Source organism: Nannobrachium achirus (genome assembly GCF_963921795.1).
Source record: "Nannobrachium achirus genome assembly, chromosome: 3".
Classification (NCBI taxonomy): domain Eukaryota; kingdom Metazoa; phylum Chordata; class Actinopteri; order Myctophiformes; family Myctophidae; genus Nannobrachium; species Nannobrachium achirus.
Window position 1 is genome coordinate 31,165,831 of NC_137812.1, and position 21,155 is coordinate 31,186,985.

General features: G+C 41.0%; 3 protein-coding genes and 1 long non-coding RNA gene across 4 annotated transcripts; 3 read left to right on the plus strand and 1 right to left on the minus strand.

The window, feature by feature from the left end:
* Positions 1–797: 797 nt before the first annotated feature.
* atad5b (ATPase family AAA domain containing 5b) lies at positions 798–6,293 on the plus strand (the record flags this gene model as incomplete). The annotated part of the gene is made up of 12 exons (XM_080722517.1): positions 798–1,344; positions 1,773–2,111; positions 2,236–2,332; positions 2,443–2,525; positions 2,710–2,855; positions 3,366–3,551; positions 3,976–4,206; positions 4,587–4,680; positions 4,769–4,833; positions 5,073–5,271; positions 5,376–5,503; positions 6,198–6,293. The coding sequence occupies 12 exons, from the start codon at positions 798–800 to the stop codon at positions 6,291–6,293; spliced, it is 2,211 nt and encodes a 736-aa protein (XP_080578643.1).
* A 24-nt stretch (positions 6,294–6,317) lies between these two features.
* On the plus strand, positions 6,318–8,321 carry LOC308281679. Its single transcript, XR_013961858.1, has 3 exons — positions 6,318–6,534; positions 6,924–7,076; positions 8,224–8,321. It is a non-coding gene; the product is annotated as an uncharacterized lncRNA (long non-coding RNA).
* Positions 8,322–9,329: 1,008 nt separating this feature from the next.
* Positions 9,330–13,935, minus strand: tefm (transcription elongation factor, mitochondrial; the record flags this gene model as incomplete). The annotated part of the gene is made up of 5 exons (XM_080722518.1): positions 13,797–13,935; positions 12,824–13,296; positions 12,010–12,159; positions 10,177–10,358; positions 9,330–9,594 (listed from the first exon to the last, which is right to left on the minus strand). Exons 1-5 carry the CDS (start codon positions 13,843–13,845, stop codon positions 9,330–9,332), a joined length of 1,119 nt encoding a protein of 372 aa, XP_080578644.1. The 5' UTR covers positions 13,846–13,935.
* A 1,279-nt stretch (positions 13,936–15,214) lies between these two features.
* On the plus strand, positions 15,215–20,221 carry LOC308281213 (arf-GAP with dual PH domain-containing protein 2-like). Its single transcript, XM_080721334.1, has 11 exons — positions 15,215–15,373; positions 16,479–16,609; positions 16,723–16,814; positions 17,899–17,987; positions 18,112–18,224; positions 18,479–18,619; positions 18,789–18,872; positions 19,109–19,171; positions 19,480–19,557; positions 19,648–19,876; positions 20,043–20,221. The coding sequence occupies exons 1-11, from the start codon at positions 15,286–15,288 to the stop codon at positions 20,060–20,062; spliced, it is 1,128 nt and encodes a 375-aa protein (XP_080577460.1). The 5' UTR covers positions 15,215–15,285; the 3' UTR covers positions 20,063–20,221.
* The last annotated feature ends 934 nt before the right edge of the window (positions 20,222–21,155 follow it).

The following is a 21,155-nucleotide window of genomic DNA, read 5'->3' on the forward strand; positions in this document are numbered from 1 at the left end:
ACTTTGAATATTCTCAGTGGTGGAAAAAGTACTCAATACTGCAAAACAGAAATGCTCTGGTGCCCTCACACCAAAATACCTAGATTGGAATCCGCCAATGCATTTCAATGAGAATGGAGCGTATTTTGCCAGTAGAGGATTTCTGCAAAATACGCTCCATTCTCATTGAAATGCATTGGCGGATTCCACTCTAGGTATTTTGGTGTGTGGGCACCCTTACAAATAAAAGTGAGGAATTCAAAATGTAGGCAAAAGTGTGAACATGTTGGCATCAAAATGTACTTGGAATAATAAAAAGTAAAAGTACAAAATGTTTGAAAATAGCAGATCTACAAGCAACATCCAAGGTATAAAACAGGGCTACAGTGGTTTATGTGTGTATTATAATATTATAATTTATATCTACAAAGTAACTAGTCAATAGTTTTCAAATAATTGTAGTGGAGTTAAAGTACAATATTTGGATCCGAGATGTAGTGGAGTAGAAGTAAAAGTACTAATTGGAAATAATAAAGTAAAGTAAAAGTACCTAAAAATGTTACTTAAGTAAATGTACTTGGTTACTTTACACCACTGAATATTCTAGTATGTATTATAAATAGGACAACTTTTAAGTAGTAGGCAAGTAGCCTCAGATGAGAAGTAGTCCAGCCCCGCTACAGTAGGTGGCGGTAGATTTATGCAGTGGTTGCAACCCGCCATAACACTGTAGGAAGAAGACTGACTATTTTTCAGAGAATAAAATGAACAATGAACGTTTCCCTGCAGGACAGGCAACAAGTGTCAAACTTAGCGACATGTTTGAAACTCGGAACAAACTCAAACGTAGAAAAACACATAAGGATGAAACTGAAGGTAGCGAGAAGGTTTCAACAACTTCAACTCTCCTGGCTGAAGACAACAACAAGAAGTGTACTAGCAGCACAGATGGTGTCATCACTAGAGATCATCATCCACAGAATGAGAAGAATATGCCAAACATCAAACTTGCTCCAATTTTCTTGAGGACAACGCAGCAAAACCGCAGTGCTAAACGGACAGGTCAAGGCAAACTGAAGCATCCCTTAGGTAGGGGACCACTGCTGCACAGATCAACAGGTACCACTGCTCAGAGGCATGATCATCATGAGGTGACAGAAGAACCACCAACAACAACATCCAGACTGACGATGACAGAGAGAAAAGGGTCGATTCTGTCCAGCTGGAAAGGCGAGCTGTCTGTGTCTGCTCGGAATAGATGTCTGGAAGAAATTAAAGAAGCTAACCCATCATTTCCACTGAGAAGGGTCTTTCTTTCCCTCAAGAAGAAACATAGAGACAGCCTACAAGACACAGTCCAAGAAGGTGAGCCTGAGTATCAATGCATTTATGATTTTATTTAGACAAAATCTGGATGTTGAGTTGACCAACTATTAACATACCTGTACATTTCCCCATTCTGGATCAAACATATTATATCATCACACTGACCTTCCTTGAGGTTTTCTCAAACCCTTTCATTTCAAGGAGGACCCCCAGTTTGATATGCATTTAGGCCACTGACCCCAATCTACACTGTGAAATCCTTAATTTGACTTTGACAGTGTGTAAATGGACCCGTAACACTGTCACAGTTACAGACCCATAACGATTCCTAACTATCTTATCATTTAGCTGGGGAACCCCTGAAAAAGGACCCGAGACCCTTGGGGGTCCCCGGGCCCCACTTTGAGAACCAGTGCCCTACAAATCTGCCTCTGTGACCCAAATAGATTATCATTCTGTTGCCACAGAGCCAGTCCCAACATCCCGCCAAGTCCCACGGGACCACATAGGAGAGAAGAGGAAACAACCCTATGAAAGCGATGCCTGGGACAACACACTCAAACGTCGCAGGTCCAGCATTGTTTCAAAGGAAGGCCGCAATACGGGTCATTGTCCGTCATCACCACCAGAGTACAATGACCCTGGTGTTGTTCAGCCCAGAACAGGCAGGCTCAGTCGCACTTACAGATTGAAGCAGCAGAATGAGAAAACATGCCAGGATGTCAAGGATGAGCCAAAACCTAACATGACAAGTCAAACGGAATCGGCCAGTGTGGTGTTTGAAGCCGGTTCCAGTCTCCAAAGAAGTGAGGATTCTTACATGGACTTTGATTGATATTGTTTTATAACTTCTCATCCTAGTTTGATTACGTCTTCTGTAGTAACAGGGACTCAAACAAACCCTCACCTCTCTTTCTTTTCTCTGTCTAGATTCCATTGTATCAGATGTGCTTTGGACAGAGAGGTACAGCCCTCAGCATTCAAATGAAGTAATTGATAACTCCTCCTCTGTAAATAAGCTCCACAGGTGACTTTACACAAACATTTTCCATGCTTTTCTGCTATTATATTGCACTAGAATAGAAATAGATATACGTTATCCAACATAGTTTCTTGTTGTTTGTCTTTGCAATGCAGCTGGTTAAAGAAATGGAAACTGAGAGCTGATTGTGACGAAAGGAAAAAGGAGCTGGAAAAGAAACGTGAAGAAAGCAGTAATGGTGAGGATTATCATATAATGTGTCTACACTACAGTATATAATATCCTTATACCATATCCATATCCCTCTAGCTGTGACAGGGTCAACATTGGATTTTATTTTCAAAATGTCTCATACTGAAGGCTTGCTTTGGAAAGTTGACGGTTTCTAGGAATGAGTGTGACATAATTATCTTGCCTTGCAGAGTCATGGGACTGTGGTGACTTCCAGGGTGAAGCTGGATTTGAGGAGAAACGGGAGCAGTTATGTACTACGATGCTGATCACAGGACCTCCAGGCATTGGAAAGACATCCTCTGTGTATGCCTGTGCTCAGGAGCTTGGTTTTAAGGTTGGTGTTTAAAAAATAAACATTTAAAAAGGAAGAGCACCGGAGTGTGTAAAGGATACTCGCCTACCACCACAGCGGTCCGGGTTCACTTCCTGTGTAGATAGATGCCTTTATAGATGGCAGACAGTGATGCATGGGGTTCGTGTCCTTGTTGCTACAATACAATACATGGGGGCATGAACTTCCACATGCCTCCACCGCATTACACTCTCCCGGTGGCTCCATGTGTATTGTGTGAGACAGCAAATTCTCGCCTATAATGGCATGCCCAAAATAGGTATGACAGGTCGAAAATGGTTAACAGCCATACAGGGATGGAACCATTGACTGTATACTGTATAAACGGATCATGGAAATATTGTATTTAAACAGGATGCATGGAAGCATTGACTGTATACGGGAGCCTACTCAAGTTATAAACAGGATGGAACTGAACTGTTTTCGACCCAAGCCCAACTGCCTTATTTTTTTCCAAAGCAGAAATGTCTAATTAGCTTTGTCTTTCCAAAGGTGTTTGAGGTGAATAGCTCCTCCCAACGAAGTGGCCACAATGTTCTTACCCAGTTGAAGGAGGCTGTCCAGTCGCACCTGGTGGAAACCTCTGGGAAAGATGCCCTCAAACCAGCGTACCTCAACATCTACAACACCACCAACGTCTCCACAACTAAACATGACACCGTAACTGGTAAGACGATACCATACTGAGGAGGGGCGGTCTCAAGTCATGTAAAATATATATTAACCGGGAAAGCATCTTTGTCATTTTAGCTATATTATGGTCTCTGTTGTTTGGAAACCTCATTATGTCCAAAACTATTACTTTTCAGGATTCAAATTCAAAATAGCAAAAGTAGCAGATCTGCAAGCTCAAATGCAGCTTGTCGATCTGCCACTTTTGATGCTTTTGTGTGATGCATGCTGTTGTAAGTAGGACGTTAACATGAAAAAACACAAAAAGTTTAAATAAGGAGATGGGAGGTTTCTACCTGACAGCAATGTAGAAAACTGTTAGGATTTAGAAGGCATTTGTAGAATCTGCCTCAGGTCTTACGGGTCTGTTTATTTTATTTTTACAGGAAGAAATATGTCATCTGCCAAACATGTTATCTCCACCTCAAAGAGAAGAGGGCAGAACATCGTAAAATCTTGTGGCAAAAGAAAACCTAGTCCAGCCACAATTCTTTTGACCAACTTCTTCAAGATGAAGGCCAAAGCAGACCAGTTGCATTCAGGTGTTCCATCTGAGAAGCCAGCCAATGATATTTCATCAGTACCTGGTAATGAGTTGAGAAATTGGTCAACAGTGACAGAGAGGAAAAAGATGGCCACATCACTTATTCTGTTTGAAGAGGTAAACCGTTTGGCATCATTAAACTGCTTATTACAGGGGTCTTCAACAGGGGGTTTTCGGCAAAGAGCTTTGGAGGGGGAAAAGAGCAGACTAAGTACAGTGAAAGGTCAAGTTTATTAAGTATTGACCGTTCAAGTGGTTAAATATCTGAAAACACACATTAACATGAATCCAAAATACACTGTTGATCGTGCTGTCAAACAATGAAACTACAGTATATCTATGAACAGATTGTGGGGGTCCCTACTTCATCTCTCTCTCTCATCTCTCTCCCTTTGCCTGAAAACGGCATATTATTAACGTTGAAGACCCCTGGCATATTATATCTGGTTGTGCATATACTCTTTATTTACTGTAGCTGTCACTATCATTCCCTGCAGGTTGATGTGATATTTGATGACGATATCGGGTTCCTTACAGCCGTCAAGACATTCATGAGGAACACCAAGAGACCGGTCATTCTAACTACCAGTGGTAAAACATTAAATAATAGAGAGATTCAAGTAGAATGGAATTTAATCACTATCAGAGAAGGTCTATTGAAAGATATTCTCTTCCTTAGATCCCTTATTCAGTGAGAGGTTTGATGGACATTTTGAAGTAACCATTTATAAGACGCCTTCTTTGGTAAGTAAACCCCTTCACCTTTTGCATCGGATTTCTATAGTTTTAAATCTAATAATGATGTTGCCTCCCTGCCCAATCTTTAGTAATTAACAGCACGTTATGCTCAGTCATTTGCCACTAAATTAAATGTTGCTGTTGGCGATGCATTCTGTAATTGTCTACATGCACAATGCAGAAAATAATTTGATTGCAACATGCTTACTGTTTTCTAGTTTCTTCACAAAGTTGTCGATTCTCAGGTGAACGCTTGTAGTTATTTGAGGCTGGTGTGTTTGGCTGAGAACGTGAGGACGGAGTTGGGTGATGTCACCAATCTTCTGAGACTCTCCAGGGGGGATATCAGATCTTGCCTCCTCCAACTGCAGTTCTGGGTGCATAGTGGTGGGCAACTGGCACCTCAGAAGGAATCTCCGCAGCAGGACCCCACCAGGACGTTGTGTATGTTGCTCCATGTTACATAAACATCTAAATGTGAAATTGAATTGAACGTGATGGCCATTTTATAATTTTTTTAAAATATATGATATATATATATATTCTAGTCTCCAATATAAGTGAAGTGGAAGACATTCCAGACAATCCCCATCTTCCTACCTGTGATGTGGGGTGCACTGCCAGCATGCTGGGGTTCCAGACAGAGACACTCCTGAGCTTACTGACCCTTTTGAAGGCAAGTGTGGTGTTTTTTATTTTATTTTAATTTAGACATCTATGCTTCATTTCAGATAGGTCAGTGTAAAGCGAAAGAAACCCAAGGGCAGAGAAAAAGTGGAGACATGCAAGACAAGATGGCTTGAATTTGAACAGGGGTCCTCACTCCTCATGCTCACGATTATTATCTTATAGGAATAACATTTTCTATTCTATTCTTCAGACCAATCCAGACATGAACAAACTTCTGAACATACTAGCAGAAAGCTGGAGGAGAGGTGTCCCACTGCTTTACTCCAACATGGAGTTGCTTCTACCATTGACATGCACTGGCCAGGGATCCTCCTCCACCTGTGCAGATGATGTGACTGGTTCTGGGTTGCAGAGTGATCGAACAGCCCCTGCCATGCAGCCTCAAAACCAACAGTTGGTTGAGGTAATTGATCTTACAGGAACCACATCAGTGAAATCAGTTAGGAACCTCTCCAGGCTTCGCAGAAAGAAATGTATGCCAAGTTTGCCAACAGTGTTCGACAACCGTTCATATTCAGCCAAAACACACATAACCTCGCCATCATTGATGGGGGCACAATATAGAGCTACATGTTCAAACGACAAGTCAAAGGCTGAAGACGGTGTGGCTAAACTGGCAACCCATTGTTTGGATGCCTTAATTGATTTCATTGATCACATGTCATACCTGGATTCCACAGTGCCGCCTGAAGAATCGCATGTATCAGGCCCATGCAAGTCAGCAGAGTTTGCTTGGACTGGGGCAGAGATCAGAGATGGGTTGTTGGATGAGATGAGAGAAGGGGACAGTGGACATTGTGAGAAAGAAGAGAGGACATTGGAGATTCAAGCTGCTCTTGAGGGCTTGGCATTTCAGACATGTTGGAGAAAAGCGTCTGATGTTTGGACTAAAGTCCAGGGATACAGACAGACACTGGGGGACAAAGAGTGGCAGAGGCTGGCGGAGAAGTTCACCATTCCAGTCTCATTCCACAGAAAAAGTTTCAACTTCAGTTCAAACTTTTTCTGTGACCCAAGGTGAGTGTATACTCGATCATAACTCCCACATGAATTATAACTATTTCAGTCTGTGAGCCCAATTTGATTAGAGATAATTTAATTCAGTTATATGATCAAGACCCTTAAACCTCCCTCAAATATTTCTTATATTCTGTATACAAAAAAACAAACCAAAGAAAAGTTGTAAAACCTGGAAGTTAGTTTTAGTTTTTATGTATAAAAATAAGGTCTGGTTAAATCCTAAGAGAAATTCTTGTGCTGGTGGGTTTTGTTCAAATCTTGACCAAAACCCAAAGCAAATTGCTCCAGATTATCCTACTTAAGAGACATCATCACTGGAACACTACTCTACTGGTGAATCTCTGTATCATCATAATGTAATATGACCCAATGTACTGTATGTCCAGTGCCGTCCAGAGGAGGTATGAGCTGAGCAAGACGGTTCTCTGCAGCCGATTCTTCAGCGTCCTGGGAAACAGACGGGCTGTCACTGTTGAATACATGCCTATGCTCCGCTCCATCTGTCGCTCAGAGAGGGCAGCAGGGCACCTGCCGGGCAGGTGAGTCAGAGAATATAAAATGGAATAGACTATTCATTTAAAACCCCAAAGCGGAGTGTCTTACATTGAAGGTAAAATTTGACAAAAACGTCCCCATTCATTCAGTGTTATGAGCTTACCCTCAAAAGCTCGGAAAAAGCTCAGACTATGTTATCGGGCAGAGTAGACATTTTGTATGAGATTGTGAGTTAATAATAAAAACAAGAGTACGGTATCTTTTGTATGGACGAATCCACAGAGCGGCAATCATAACTGCGGTGTCACGCGCCACTGCAACTAAGGACAGCGCTCTGTGGATTGGTCTATAGCAGTGGTTCTCAAACTTGGGGTCGGGACCCAAATTCCCCAAATTATTTTGTGGGGTCCCCAGATGATTAGCTTAATGTAATTTTTTGTTTTCTCACTCGGTAAACAAACCAACACACATTATAAGTGTATACACTATACAGGGTATCTGCACATTTATAAAGTGACAATTTAAGGACCGCTTTAATACCAAACTGGCTAAACTGTCAAATATTAAGTAAGCAGGAGGCGAACATTGTGAAAATAGACAATCTACATGCTCACAAGGTGTTGTGAGCATGTGGATCTGCTATTTTCACAATATTTATCTGTGGAAGTGAGTCACATTAAATGTAATACCTACAATTAGCCCAATTCACGGCCCGCCCACTAAGCATCCCACGGGTGCTGAAGTCACATTTTGAAGGGGTAAATCCTACCATAGCCTATGGAGTTGGCACAGAAATCGCAAATTTAATGCAATTTCCGAATAGTAAAGTATAAAATACGGCTAGCATGATCAAGAACACAAGATACTAAACGGCACAAAGCACTATAATTTACTTTACTGTTAGAAATAATGATTTGTTGGCTTTAAGTCCAGTATAGTTTCCCCTTCGAATTGAAGTCAGCACCCGGGGAAAACTGAGAAACGGAAGTAGGTGGGCGGGCCGTGAATAAGGCTAATTGCAAGTGCTTGTCAGGGTGGGGGTCCCCAGTTCAATTATGTTTACGGCTTAAAATGGTTTGAGAACCCCTGGTATATAAGAACTTTTGGAAGATCGCAGATGATTTTGCAAGCATGCAACATATCCTATGAGAAAACAAATGGTCAAACTTTTTTTTATCCATCGTGTCCCAGGTTTGTGTACTACCTCAAAGACGTTGGACTAGGCCTCTCAAAGTCAACTATTCAACTCCTTTCTGAAGATTTCCCATAGAGAAGGCACTACCTGGTCCGACCTCATCAAACCCACTATTCTTTTTTTACTGTGATACTGTGAATAGAACTTGAACATGAACTAGATTGTTTTTAAATGGACACTTCATTTCCATAGTTGCAATTGGAAAAACTATTTTAAATATGTATATAAGAGTAAATAAATAATAAAATCTTATGTTTAAACAAAAGAAATGTTTATTTTGAGTTTTTGTTTGCGAAAATGTGGGTGGCATTTCTGGACTAGAGGTATGAAAAAGTGACATGTAGCTTGACTTTTCAGGTACAAAGAAAGGTCAAGTCCATCCCTGAATGACAGCAGAAATATCACAGTAATATTTTATAATAAACCCCCAGATATTCAGGATAATGTTTAACATTTAGAATACGGAATCATTGATCTAACACTTTTTTCATGCCCCCAGCATCCATGATCAATCAGTGCTTTGATGCATTGTCTTGCATCCTTTTGTAATATTTATACCTGCACAGATTAGCAACAGACAGTATTTTAATCAATTGGAAGGCTCACAAGGGAGTCAAAGTTCATCCATGCTTGTCTGGGTGACCCAACAATTCCCAAAGCATAAATGGATGTAGCCTGCGGAATGGGTTCAGCCAGCATAACTTGAGTGGGTCAATGCGGTTGCATTCAGTTTGATACAATGCTACTACGCCTGTCTTGCGTCACAGGTGACGTGGCAGTCAGCTGATCATTGCCAACCTATTTAAAGCCTGCTCAGTTGTCTCCTCCTCCTGCCTTGCTGATTGGCAGCTGGCACTTGCTTGCCCCCACCGCCTCCCCAGCACCACCAGTAGGCTCTGCTGCTAATTCTGTTCCCCATGGGGGGTGTTTATATATATTTATATCTCCCTGCTCCTAATGGTTATTGATGTTCTTCTGTGCTGCGCTGAGCAGGGAGAGCAGCGCCTGACGCCAAAATAAATGTGACATATACACACTTGCATTACTCATTCATAATAATAAACATTGTATCAATCCTTATCGTGAGTTATCTGACTGAAACCTAGTTAGAGGATTCACTCAGCAGTTCGTAAAAGGCCACTGCTTGTAGGAGGGCATCACACAGTTCGTCCCCTCCTCGTCTCGTTCCCATCTGGAAAGCGTTCCTGTACTTGAGCAGGAGCTCTTGTGGGAAGTTTAACCGGGGTAGCTTCTGTGTCACAGAATCCGTCATCATCTGCTGCACTGTCTCCGCCCCGCTGGTCCGTGTTTCGCCCAGCATCAGTCCAAAGTGACGACCCACCATCCCACGCTTCATGTTCAGAACCCTGGCGAAGGAGGGCGAAAAAGACAATGGGTTTTTATTTTATTGTCAAGTGACATCTTTGTAAGCACAAGGGATTGTTCAAGGATTATTCTAACCACTATTTGCATGTTATCCAATATTTGTTTTTGCGGATGATTTTTTTTTGTTATATACTTTTTTGGGGGCTTTTTCTGCCTTTATTGATAAGTATACAGTAGGTTGACAGGAAATGGGGAGAGAGAGTGACACGCAGCAAAGGTCGTTGGGACTCGAACCCGCGACAGGCCGGATTACCAGCCTAGGTGCATGGACCACTACCTTGTGACCCAGGCCGCCTTTTTTTTAATTGCAATTTCTTTTAGTCAATTTAAATAATCAATAATTTAATAATAATCCATTCCTGTTTTGGGCATGTGATTATGTCGGATTACAAAAACTGAAAATATCTGATCTATGATCTACAAATGATAAACAAAATGTACACCGGCTATTTTCACTATGTTTCGCATGACACCCTTATGACAAATAGGGCTGATATATAATACATAAAATTACTACGAATATAATGTGTATAGTTGCAGCCCTAATTTGTCTTCTTTTTCACCTGGGAGGGGCGTTGCCATCCGTTTCGGGGGAGTAGCGAGGCTCCAGCAGGGCAAACAGCATAGCCTCCACAGACCGCAGGTGAGCCATGATGGGGAACAGCGTTGTGTTCTGTAAAGAGATGGCGCTCTTCTCCACAATGTAGAAATCAGCAGAGGGGAGGAGTGACACAACATGGGAGATCTGTAGGGGGAGAAATGATTATAAATCATAATTAACGACTTACTGTAAGCCTGACAGTCATAAGACAACAAGCTCACACAACGTGTTGCATCATATTGTATTGCGAGTAGGGATGTCCGATATTGACGTTTTTACCGATAACAGATAATATCCAACTCTTAATTTTCGATACCGATATTAACCGATACCGATATATGCTAATATAATATCTGGCAGTGATTCTCAACCATTTGAAATTTAAGGACTCACAGTTTGAAATGCATTAGGCTACTGACCCCATTTAATTGCATTTATATATTGCTGGGACCCCAATTTATATTATAAAATCATATTAACTCTCCTACTGCCAGATTATTTATTTATTTATTGGGTCTGGCGCCATCAAAAAGCGGCTTACCTTTGCGACGTTATAGTAGATAGACAGACAGACATTTATTTATTTATTTTTATTTTTTTGGGTTGTGCAATAGTGCACTTTGGTCTGCCAGGCAGCAGAGGGCGGCGTCATGCGAGAATGAATGTGAATTTGCCTGTTATGTGTTGAAGAAGAAGAAGACCAGTCACTGGCCACAGAGCCTTACAGCCAGAGGAAATCAACAAGGAAGTGAATTGTTCTCCGTTGATCTAACGCATAATGGATTTTTTACACCATCACCGCGGAAAATGTGTTTACAGTAGACGGCCGCGCGACCCCTCATCAGCTTACAGTCATCAGACGAACGAACCGAACGAGCGCCGTATTGGCGGAGAGGTCTTGCGAAATCGGGCGAACGTGAACGTTCAAAGCGTTGGGAGAGTTAAGAGTGTACAAATGGAATGGGTCCATTTGGTGGTTCCATTTGTACACTCAGATTTACATACCTATAAGGGTCCATTTGGTTCCTAACTATCTAACATTTAGCTGGGGACCCCCTGGAACACCCTCAAGGATCCCCGAGAGTTCCCAACCCCACTTTGGGGTTTTTGGCACACCCCTAACTAAGAACTCCTGTTAAAAAAAATTAATAATAATAAAAGAATTACCTATACCGAAATGATTTAAGCCGGATGATAATATCGGACATCCCTAATTGCGAGCTTGTAGAGCTATTTGTCGGGGTCGACTCCCGATCCCGACAACCTTTGCTGCGTATCACTCCCCTTCTCTCTCTCCCCATTTCCTGTCAGACTACTGTAATCCAGTGGTTCTCAACCTTTTCATGCCGCGACCCCCAAAATAATTATTTTAACTTGGGACCCCCACCCTGACGAGCACTAAGAGTTGAGGGATTACATTTTGTATAACACGGTTCTATTGTGAAAATAGCAGATCTACATGCTCACAACGCCTCGCAACAGATCGGCTATTTTCACAATTTCTGCTTCTAATATTAGACAATTTGGCCAATGTTTAATTTGTCATTTTAGAGGTATTAAGAAGTCCTTAAATTGTCGCTTTAGAAATGTGCAGATACACTCTTTGATCTTAAACCTTATGTTGATTTGTTTACTGTTGAGTGAGAAAACAATGTTGCACATTAAGTTAATCATCAGGGGACCCCCAAAAATAATTTGGCGACCTCCACCGGGTGTCCCGAACCACAGGTTGAGAACCGCTGCTGTAATCTATCAATAAAGGCAAAAAAAATAAGAAAACGAAATAAATACTCACATCATTCAAGTATTCTGAGGCATCGTAGGTCCCCTTCAAGAAATTAGGGCACTCCTGCTGTTGCCAGTCCAACACTTTCATCCCGCGGTCCACATGTGCCCAAGCAACGCTGTTGGTTGCACATACTAATGACACAATGGAGCTGGCTTCCTGAAACAACAAATGACAGTTATCAGCTAATTTAAAGATTTGGTGTGGAGGTGAAAAAAAAGGTGGTGAACAACTACTAGGTGTTGACCCCAGGCAGTCACTGAAGTATATAGGGCAGGGGTCTTCAACGTTTTCAGGCCAAGGAAGGACCCCCTAGTTGAGAGAGAGATGAAGCAGGGACCCCCACAATCTGTTCATAGATTCTATATAGTTTCATCCTTTGACAGCACAATCATCGGTGTATTTTGGATTCATGTCAATTTGTGCTTTCAGATATTTAACCACTTGAACCGTCAATACTTAATAAACTTGACCTTTCACTATGTACTTAGTCTGCTCTTTTTCCCGCTTTACACCAAAGCTTGTTGCCAAAAATAGCCGATCTACAAGCTCACAACGCCTCGCAGCGCGAGGCGTTGTGAGCCTGTAGATCTGCTATTTTTGGATAAAGTTCTCAGAATATGGATGCTAGCTAGGGTTCAAGTGGTTAATATAAAAAAGGAGGGAAAAAGGTTTCTATCACACAAAGATTTGGAGGATCCCCTGTAGTGACTGAGGACCCCCTAGGGGTCCCGGACCCCCTGTTGAAGACCCCTGATATAGGGTTTAAGTGGAAGTAAAGGCAGTAGATAAAAGGTCTATGCAGGCTAAATCAGAAACTCACCTCCAGCCAAGATCTGTCAACTTCTGGCCTGATAAACTTGGCCAAGTTGATCTTAACTTTCCTCTCTTTCTTCTGCGGATTGAGGATGGAGTTGAAGACTATGACGGCACTTTTGTGTTTCAGGAGGGGTACGTTTGTCACACTTTCCAGAGTTTTAAACGGCCCGTTTTTGGTCCTGTGATCCACAATGTTGACCGACTTGCGGCCACGTAGGAGCTTGACAGTTCTCAGATCCGATTCCGGAGCGTTGTTGAGCAGGTTAAGGATGATGGATCGTTGCTCTGAAGTGTAATACGAATCCAAGGATCTACCGTCGTCCTTGCAGTCGCCAGATGATGAGATGATGGGGTTCAGGGTCTCGAACCCGGCGATGGGAATCCGACTCCTCCAGCAGCACGTACACTGAAGATATCGGAGCTCTAGCTCAGGGCCTGGAGGGCGTCGGAACAATCCAGACTGACCTGCAGATTGTCCTGCAAGAGAAATGGTATGTAAGTATCTAACTGAAAATAATATTGTAACTTCTCTCATTTGGTCTCATAGGAATGCTTTGTGAGGTGGTCTGCTGGTCAGTCAGGCTCACAAAGCTCCAGCTATCTCAAATTTTGGAATAAATATATTTACATTTATTAATAATTATTATTATGTTACGCTATCTTCTCTTATTGGGGGTCCCTAGCACAAAATCTTTTCTGATAGGAGTCCGCGGCTAAATATATACTGATGATTAAATGATCACATGAGCACTGACATGTAAATCCTCCAAATGTTTCCCATTCAAAACAAAATAACACAATAAATAACAGCATAATAAACGTGTGCATGCCCAGAGCTAATGGTCCAGAGTCATTCTGGGGAGTCCCTCCCCTCTCCTATCAATGGATAACAGTTAGCTGCTAGCTTGTAGCTACACTTTATACATTATTACCGGTGCTTAGTTGGGATTTTGGGAAGAAATGACTATATAACTTACCCCTGTGAACGACCGATGACAGAAATCTCCTCGCAACCCACATCCTCATTCATGAAAGCTGCTACGTTTTAATAAACAACATTTTAAAACATGCAGATTGAACAGTTTTGCCCTTTAGCTAGAGCTTGCTGTGCGACACTGTTACCTGTCCGATGTTACAAACGTGCTGGTGTGGGATGGTTCCGTCCTGAATGTTTTCGTTCCGCAGGACAATGGCTTTGATTGATTGAAGACTTATTAGAAGTTTGCATAGAAAAAGGTACAGTCATGACAGTACAGTTCACTGGTACAAGGTCAGCTAAAAGGTAGCCTGGGCTGGCTTCCAATTTCGGGCTTTTGATCCGGTCGGGAGCGGAAGAGCTCCTACGTTTTTCTGTAGTCCAAAACGGACTACACTTTGGCCGGAAACAACGACCGGAAACAGTTTTAACCGGTTTTAACCCGTACTTGCGCATGCGCTAACTACTTGCGCATGCGCTAAACTGGGTTGAAACTGTTTCCGGTCGTTGTTTCCGGCCAAAGTGTAGTCCGTTTTGGACTACAGAAAAACGTAGGAGCTCTTCCGCTCCCGACCGGATCAAACGGCCCGTTTAGTAAACGAAGACCAGGCTTTCTCTCAGGGGAAAGCCTGGTGAGGCGAGGTTAGCTAAAAGGTGATCCTAGTAAGCTTTTCGGCTTATTTACAGGAAACCTTAATCCTTGTCTTATTAATTGTATCCATAGATTGTATCCCTCAAAAAGGTGTGTCAAACCTATTTTGCTCCAAATCCAAAAGCATACCAAAAGGTATGTGTATTTAAATAATACATATAAGGGACCCCAATTGAAACAAGCCCAAACGCTTTCTTGTGGTGTTTATGCTTTTAGTTGACCTTGTTGTAGGCCTGTCCTGTATCTTTTCCTATGCAAACCTCTAATAAAGTCTTCATTCAATCAATCTATATGACAACACTACACTTCTGTTTCAAATTTTGTCTTTTTTTTTTTATTTTATTTTTCTTCTTCTTCTTTCTAGTAGCCTATTTGCACCCCATGTTCCTATTTTGGGCATTTCAGTTTAGGTGAAAATATTCCCAAACTTTTCCAACATGTTCAAAAATAGCACATGCCATTGTGAACTTGTAGATCATCCATTAAAAATACAATTATAATAGCGCAAAAGAGGTTAACAGGAAATATGCAAGCTTTTATTCACCAAACTCATGCAATTGTTCTTTTACCGACATAGAAGTCTATCACCCATGGTGGTGCCTGTTTCACTTCCTTTCACAGTTATTTCTGGAGTCCAATGTTTGTGTGCAGAACAATAAATTCATAGTGCTATAGAAACAAAGAGGAAATGTTGGAGTCCTGCGCCACTCCAACAGGGGAGAGCAAAACTAAGTAGAACCACCACACTGTCTAATGGATAGAATAATTATTTACATTTGCTCTTTGGTTGTGACTTAACAAGACAGTGTTCCATGACAAAAACAATCTATTTTCACCTATGGCAAGCCTGGAGCGAAATAAGAAAGTTCTGCTTGAAATGGTCAAACAGCCAGGCAACAATGTTTGTGCGGACTGTGGAGCTCCTGGTGAGTATGTTGGCAAACATGGAATAGCTAAAGTAACTGAGGTGAATTACAGTGACATTTAAATGTGATTAAAATGTATTTATGCTATTTTAAAATCTGTTCATGACACAGGTGAAACAGGTATAGTACTAACCCTAACTGTGAACATGTTTTGACACTATCAGAGTTTAAATTAACACTGTGCAGCACTACATGCAGTGATGGAAGAAGTACTCACATTTAAGGGTATTCCAAATTGACTTGTGTAAAAGTACAAAAGTATAAGCATCAGAATATACTCAAAAGCAGAAAGTAATTGTGCAGAAGGTCCCATTTCATACATTTTCATTTGTACTGTATATAAATCCTTTGGAAATATCAAGATCTACAAGCTCACAACGCAGCGCTCCGTTGTAGATCGTCTATTTTCACATTCACAAAGTATATGTAGGCCTACTGTAGGTTTGAAGTGGTTTTGTAATAATAATCAAAATCTACAAGTGACGTAAGTGTTCAAATAATTGTTGTGGAGTAAAAGTACAATATTTGCCTTTGAGATGTAGTGGACCAGTAAAGTAAAAATATGCCAAAATTGTACCCGAGTACAATACTTAACACTGAGACGATCTGTTATGGTTTGAAATAAACTCTCATGAGAGGAAGTGACTGCTATATGCACTACTACTTCATTTCAGTTTATGATCTGATTGTAACATGTTCCTCATCAGGATCACCGATAGGCTGAATATACAGATGTTTACTGTAACAGTCAAAGTCCAAAGAAAGAAAGTGATGACACAAACAGAAGTTATGTTGTGCTCTATTTAATTTAATGCATTATAAAAGATCACAAAACTATATAGCTGTTGCCTAGCCTAGTTCCAGACCCTGAATCGCTAGCCACACCCCTTTAAATTTTTGTTTTGGCGATTCAGCGATAATGAATAATGAAGTGAAACGAAATGTCAATTCAGGCTGAGTGTCAGGCTAGCTGTTGCCCATTCATTGTGATAACTCGCCTACACTGAGTCTCCACAGTAAAATCCTGAGTGTTAATTTAACTATAATTCTGGGTCCATTTCTACACATTTCTAAATTCAGGATTTTTCATGTATTTTTTTCACAGAGCCTGATTGGTCCTCCTACACCCTCGGCATATTTGTGTGCCTGAACTGTTCAGGGACTCATCGTGATTTGCCAGCTGTCAGCAAAGTCAAGTCTATACACCTGGATTTCTGGGATGATTCCCTTGTTGAGGTACAGTCTGTATTCAGCTGTTGTGTTGGATGCTTTTCATTTGCTTATTAACAAACTACTTGAAATGAAGGCATGGCATTTATTGTTTGAGTTGTTTTTGTTTTTTCTTATAGTTCATGAGGGACAGGGGAAATCTTGCTGCCAAAGCCATATATGAGAAGTTGATCCCTGCTTTTTTGTACCGCCCACAACAACAAGATTGTGTGTGAGTGACTGTTCCCTTATCAGCTGATGTTACCATTCAACTTATTGGCTCTGCGGAACTCATGAATCAACCAAATAGTCCATTCACTTTGAGAATGGACAGGTCACGTGTTGTACTTAAAAGAGGAACAAATACTAGAGGCTGCAAGCTCAGTGGTATAGTGGAGGGAAGGCCTATGCCATATCAGACAAAAGTGCTTCATTCTACACTGTACCTTTTTTACACAGCCATATTCTGGTAAAGACACATTGGCCACCTTGAAATGTTAGAGAATAGTTATCAAGACATTCTCTAACATTTCAAGGTGGCAACAACACTGATTAGGCTAGTATAGGTGGGAGACACTAGTCTCTTGGGCACATGATCACTTAACAGTTTTTCAAGGCAGTCAAAGAAGACAGTGAAAACCATCATTGCTTTTACATCTTAGAATAAGCCAATAATTGTTTACTATCAGAAACGTCACAGCTTGTCCGTATCTGCCTGTACGGGTAACGCTTGACACTGTGGTCCCCCTGACACATCACTGTGACATCACAGGTGACATCACACACACAGATAACCAAGACAGATGTCGCTTTTCACTCTTAGGCGTCTTACTGGTAATAAAACCTAACAAAGAATGAGGCAATGATTCAATGTGGATTTTAATCTGGGAAGAAGCGTTATATTCACTTCAAACAATAAAACATATAACTTACCTCAATAGCCCAATTTGATCGCCTGGTAATCAAAGGGGTTGTTGCCCAGAATTGGCCAACCCTGAGAATTATTGTTTTATTTGATTATTTATTTTTGGGTCATGACTATTTGTTATCCAACATAACTTTGGGCTTTTAATGCATTTATTGATGGTACACACTACACAGTAGAGAGAGAGACGGGAAACATGGAGTGATTCTCAGAAAAGGTAATCATGCTCCGGACTCAAACTCTACTCGTCTACTGTATGTCAGGCTGCATTAGAGCCTATGTGGCATGCTCTTTAACCGCTAGGTCAGCAGCGCCCAGATATTCAAATTTTTAGTTGATTGTTGGTAACACACAGGGCTTAGTACTCATAACTAATTACATTTATCTTTAGGGTTCTGAAGGGTCAATGGATCCGCGAAAAGTATGAGAGAAGAGCATTCACAGGAGAGAATAATGACCTTCAGAAAGCCTACAGCTCAGGTAATTAAACACAGAAACCCTCTGCCTCAAAGATTCCTCTCCACTTGTGAATACATTATAATTCTGCATACCAAACAGCGTTCTTTTATTCATAATGTTCTATGATTTGATCAAATCCATGCAGACACTTTTGAGTCAATTCTGTGGAAAAGGGGCAAGGACAAGAAACAGTTCCTGAAGAGAACATTCCTGCTCTCCCAAAAAGACTTCACTCTCAGATATTTTGTTAAAAAAGATGTGAGTATTTCTTTTTTACTACCATAAACTGTGCCTGTTTACTCCATTATAACCAGCCCTTTATGACTTATACAGAATATTATGCAATATTTGTAATGGTTTAATTTATGGCAACTGCATATTTTTTATTTCTATTCATTTTGCAACCAACCTCTGAATGTTTGTTTGTGAAAAAAATGCTCAATTCTTGTCATGATGATCTTTTTCCATCACTAAATTGCTTATGATGTGGTTTACACTTAATCCTTCCCCAGTCTCCAAAAGCTGTCATCTCCTTGAAAGACCTGAATGCAGTTTTCCAGCCTCAGAAGATAGGCCATGCTCATGGACTACAGATGTCATACATCCGAGAGGGACGTACCAGGAATATATTTGTTTACCATGAGAGTGGGCAGGTGAGACTAATTATTTGTAGTTTCCGTTTTAGATTATTGTCTGCATGAATACATTGATTTGAATTATCCTCACCAGACAACACACACCTTTGTTCATGTAAAAATACATATTAAATACATAATCCTCCTTGATTTCCTGACTAAGTGTCCCATTTCCATTGCCTTATAGGTAATTGTATCCTGGTTTAATGCTATTAGGGCAACCCGGTTTGTTTACCTCAAGAAGAAACACCCCACTGCTCAAGATAGTGACGTAAGACCTTTTTACAATTTAAAGAGTAGAACTATTTCCAAATGTCACATTTTAAACCCTATGCTTACATTGCTTAGTTATGCTGTTTTTTCCCTCAACAAATCTCTTATAGTCATGGGAGCTTGTAGATCTGTTATTCTTGCCAAATGTTCGCGCCAGGAGAGGAAAGCTATAGGATGCATGGGGTTAAAGTATTTTACTATTTCCAACCAACTTCTTGTATGATTTTGTTACAGCTTATACCTCAGTTAACTACAAGTAGTCTGAAGGAGGGCTACATGGAGAAAACTGGTCCAATGGTCAGTTGATCTAGCTGTGAAATGTTTTTCAATTGCCTTTACTTATTCAAAAGCTGTGCTTGCCAGCCTTGCTTGACTGTGTGTGTGTGTGTGTGTGTGTGTGTGTGTGTGTGTGTGTGTGTGTGTGTATCTGTGTGTGTGTGTGTGTGTGTGTGTGTGTGTATCTGTGTGTGTGTGTGTGTGTGTGTGTGTGTGTGTGTGTGTGTGTGTGTGTGTGTGTGTGTGTGTGTGTGTGTGTGTGTGTGTGTGTGTGTGTGTGTGTGTGCGTGCGTGCGTGCGGGCGTTTGTTTGTTTGTTTTTAAGTTCAGCAATGGGAGCCGTTCAAAAAGAGGTGGTTCACTCTGAGCTCAATGGACAGAAAGCTTCTCTACTTTAAAACCCCACTGGTAATTAATGTGCACAGTACTTTTCCAATTTCAAAAGCATGCACATATCTATATTGCTTTATGTTTGTTTGTTGTTGTTTTTTCCAACAGGATGCTACTGAGCTGGGTGCTGTTTTCATTGGCCCAGAGAGCCATAACTACTCTGTGACAGAGGGAGTGCCCAAAGCCATGCGTGGCAGCAGGTGGCAGTGTGGCATCACGTTGCAGACCCCGGGCAGACAGTTTGTGTTCATGTGCGAGCTGGAGCAGGAGCAGAAGGACTGGATAGAGGCCTTCAAGCAGATCATCTCTCAACCCCTCACCATGCAGGACTACGCAAGTAAGATACTTCAATGTGTTTCCAAAAATTGCTATAATATAAACTATGAGCTCACAGCACGTCACGTTGCAATGCATGTGTGTGTGTGTGTGTGTGTGTGCGCGTGCGTGTGCGTGCGTGCGTGTGTGTGAGATATTGATATTGTTCTCTTTGTTTACTTCAACAGATGAAGCCAATTGGCGATGAAGGTTAAAATAATTCAATCAGCCTAAAGAGAAGACACTGACTGGATATAGGAAGCACCATTGTTGGAACATATTAGACCACATTACATCATGATGGCAGTAATAGTTATACTGTATATATATACTGTATATAAGGGAGTAAAAATGAATCTAGTATATTGTCCACTGACAGCCCAGGTCAATACCAATGACTGAATTACTGCAACTTGCCATAACTCTTTGCACATTCTACTCTGTAGAGACACTAGTATATCTAACCATTATGGGACAAATGGGAGGAATTAATGTTACAGCTTGGTCCAAGTTGCTTTATCACTATAACATGGCCTCATTTACATAGCTATTTTAGACTGTTTATTGTTTGTTTATGGGGTAAAGCAGTCAGCCCTGTGACTTTATTAAAATAGTTATGTTATTAAAATATTAACATAAAATGGTTAGTGGTGCATTTATATAGAGCTTTTTATCCAAAGCGCTTTACATTGTGCATTACATTCACACACACATTCATACACCGATGGTGGAGGAAACCATACAAGGCACCAGCCTTCACATCAGGAGCAATTAGGGGTTCAGAGTCTTGCTCAAGGACACTTCGACACTAAACTCTGGGGGAGCCCGGGATCGAACTGGGAACTGGGAAAGAGAGGAGCGAGACATGTCAAGTAGTCGGATTAAAACAGAGTTGGTGCCGGTGGTCAGTGGTGTAAAGTAACTAAGTATATTTACTTAAGTAGGCCTAAATTAGGGTTAAGATTTTGAGGTATTTGTACTTGATTGATTATTTCCAATTCCAATACTTTTACTTCTACTCCACTACATCTCGGATCCAATTATTATAGGCCTACTTTTACTCAATTATAGTTTATAAGTTTTAGTTACTAGTTATTTTGTAGATTTGGATTATTATTACAAAAGCCGATCCACAAGTTCACAATGCTTCGCGATGTGACACATTGTTTGTTGGCTTGTAGATCTGCTATTTTCCATATTTGTATATTGAAAACTTGAAATGGGACATTCTGCATAATAAGTAGGTCTACTTTTACTTTTTGTAGACTACTTTGATTCCATTTTTATACCAATACTCTTGT

Bases quoted from the DNA above. Each gene is read 5' to 3' on its own strand.
- LOC308281213 (XM_080721334.1), top strand. From the start codon at position 15,286: ATGGCAAGCCTGGAGCGAAATAAGAAAGTTCTGCTTGAAATGGTCAAA. The intron at 17,988-18,111 runs GTAATTAAACAC...AAATCCATGCAG, and splicing joins TCAGAAAGCCTACAGCTCAG to ACACTTTTGAGTCAATTCTG. The intron at 19,558-19,647 runs GTAATTAATGTG...TTTTTCCAACAG, and splicing joins TCTACTTTAAAACCCCACTG to GATGCTACTGAGCTGGGTGC.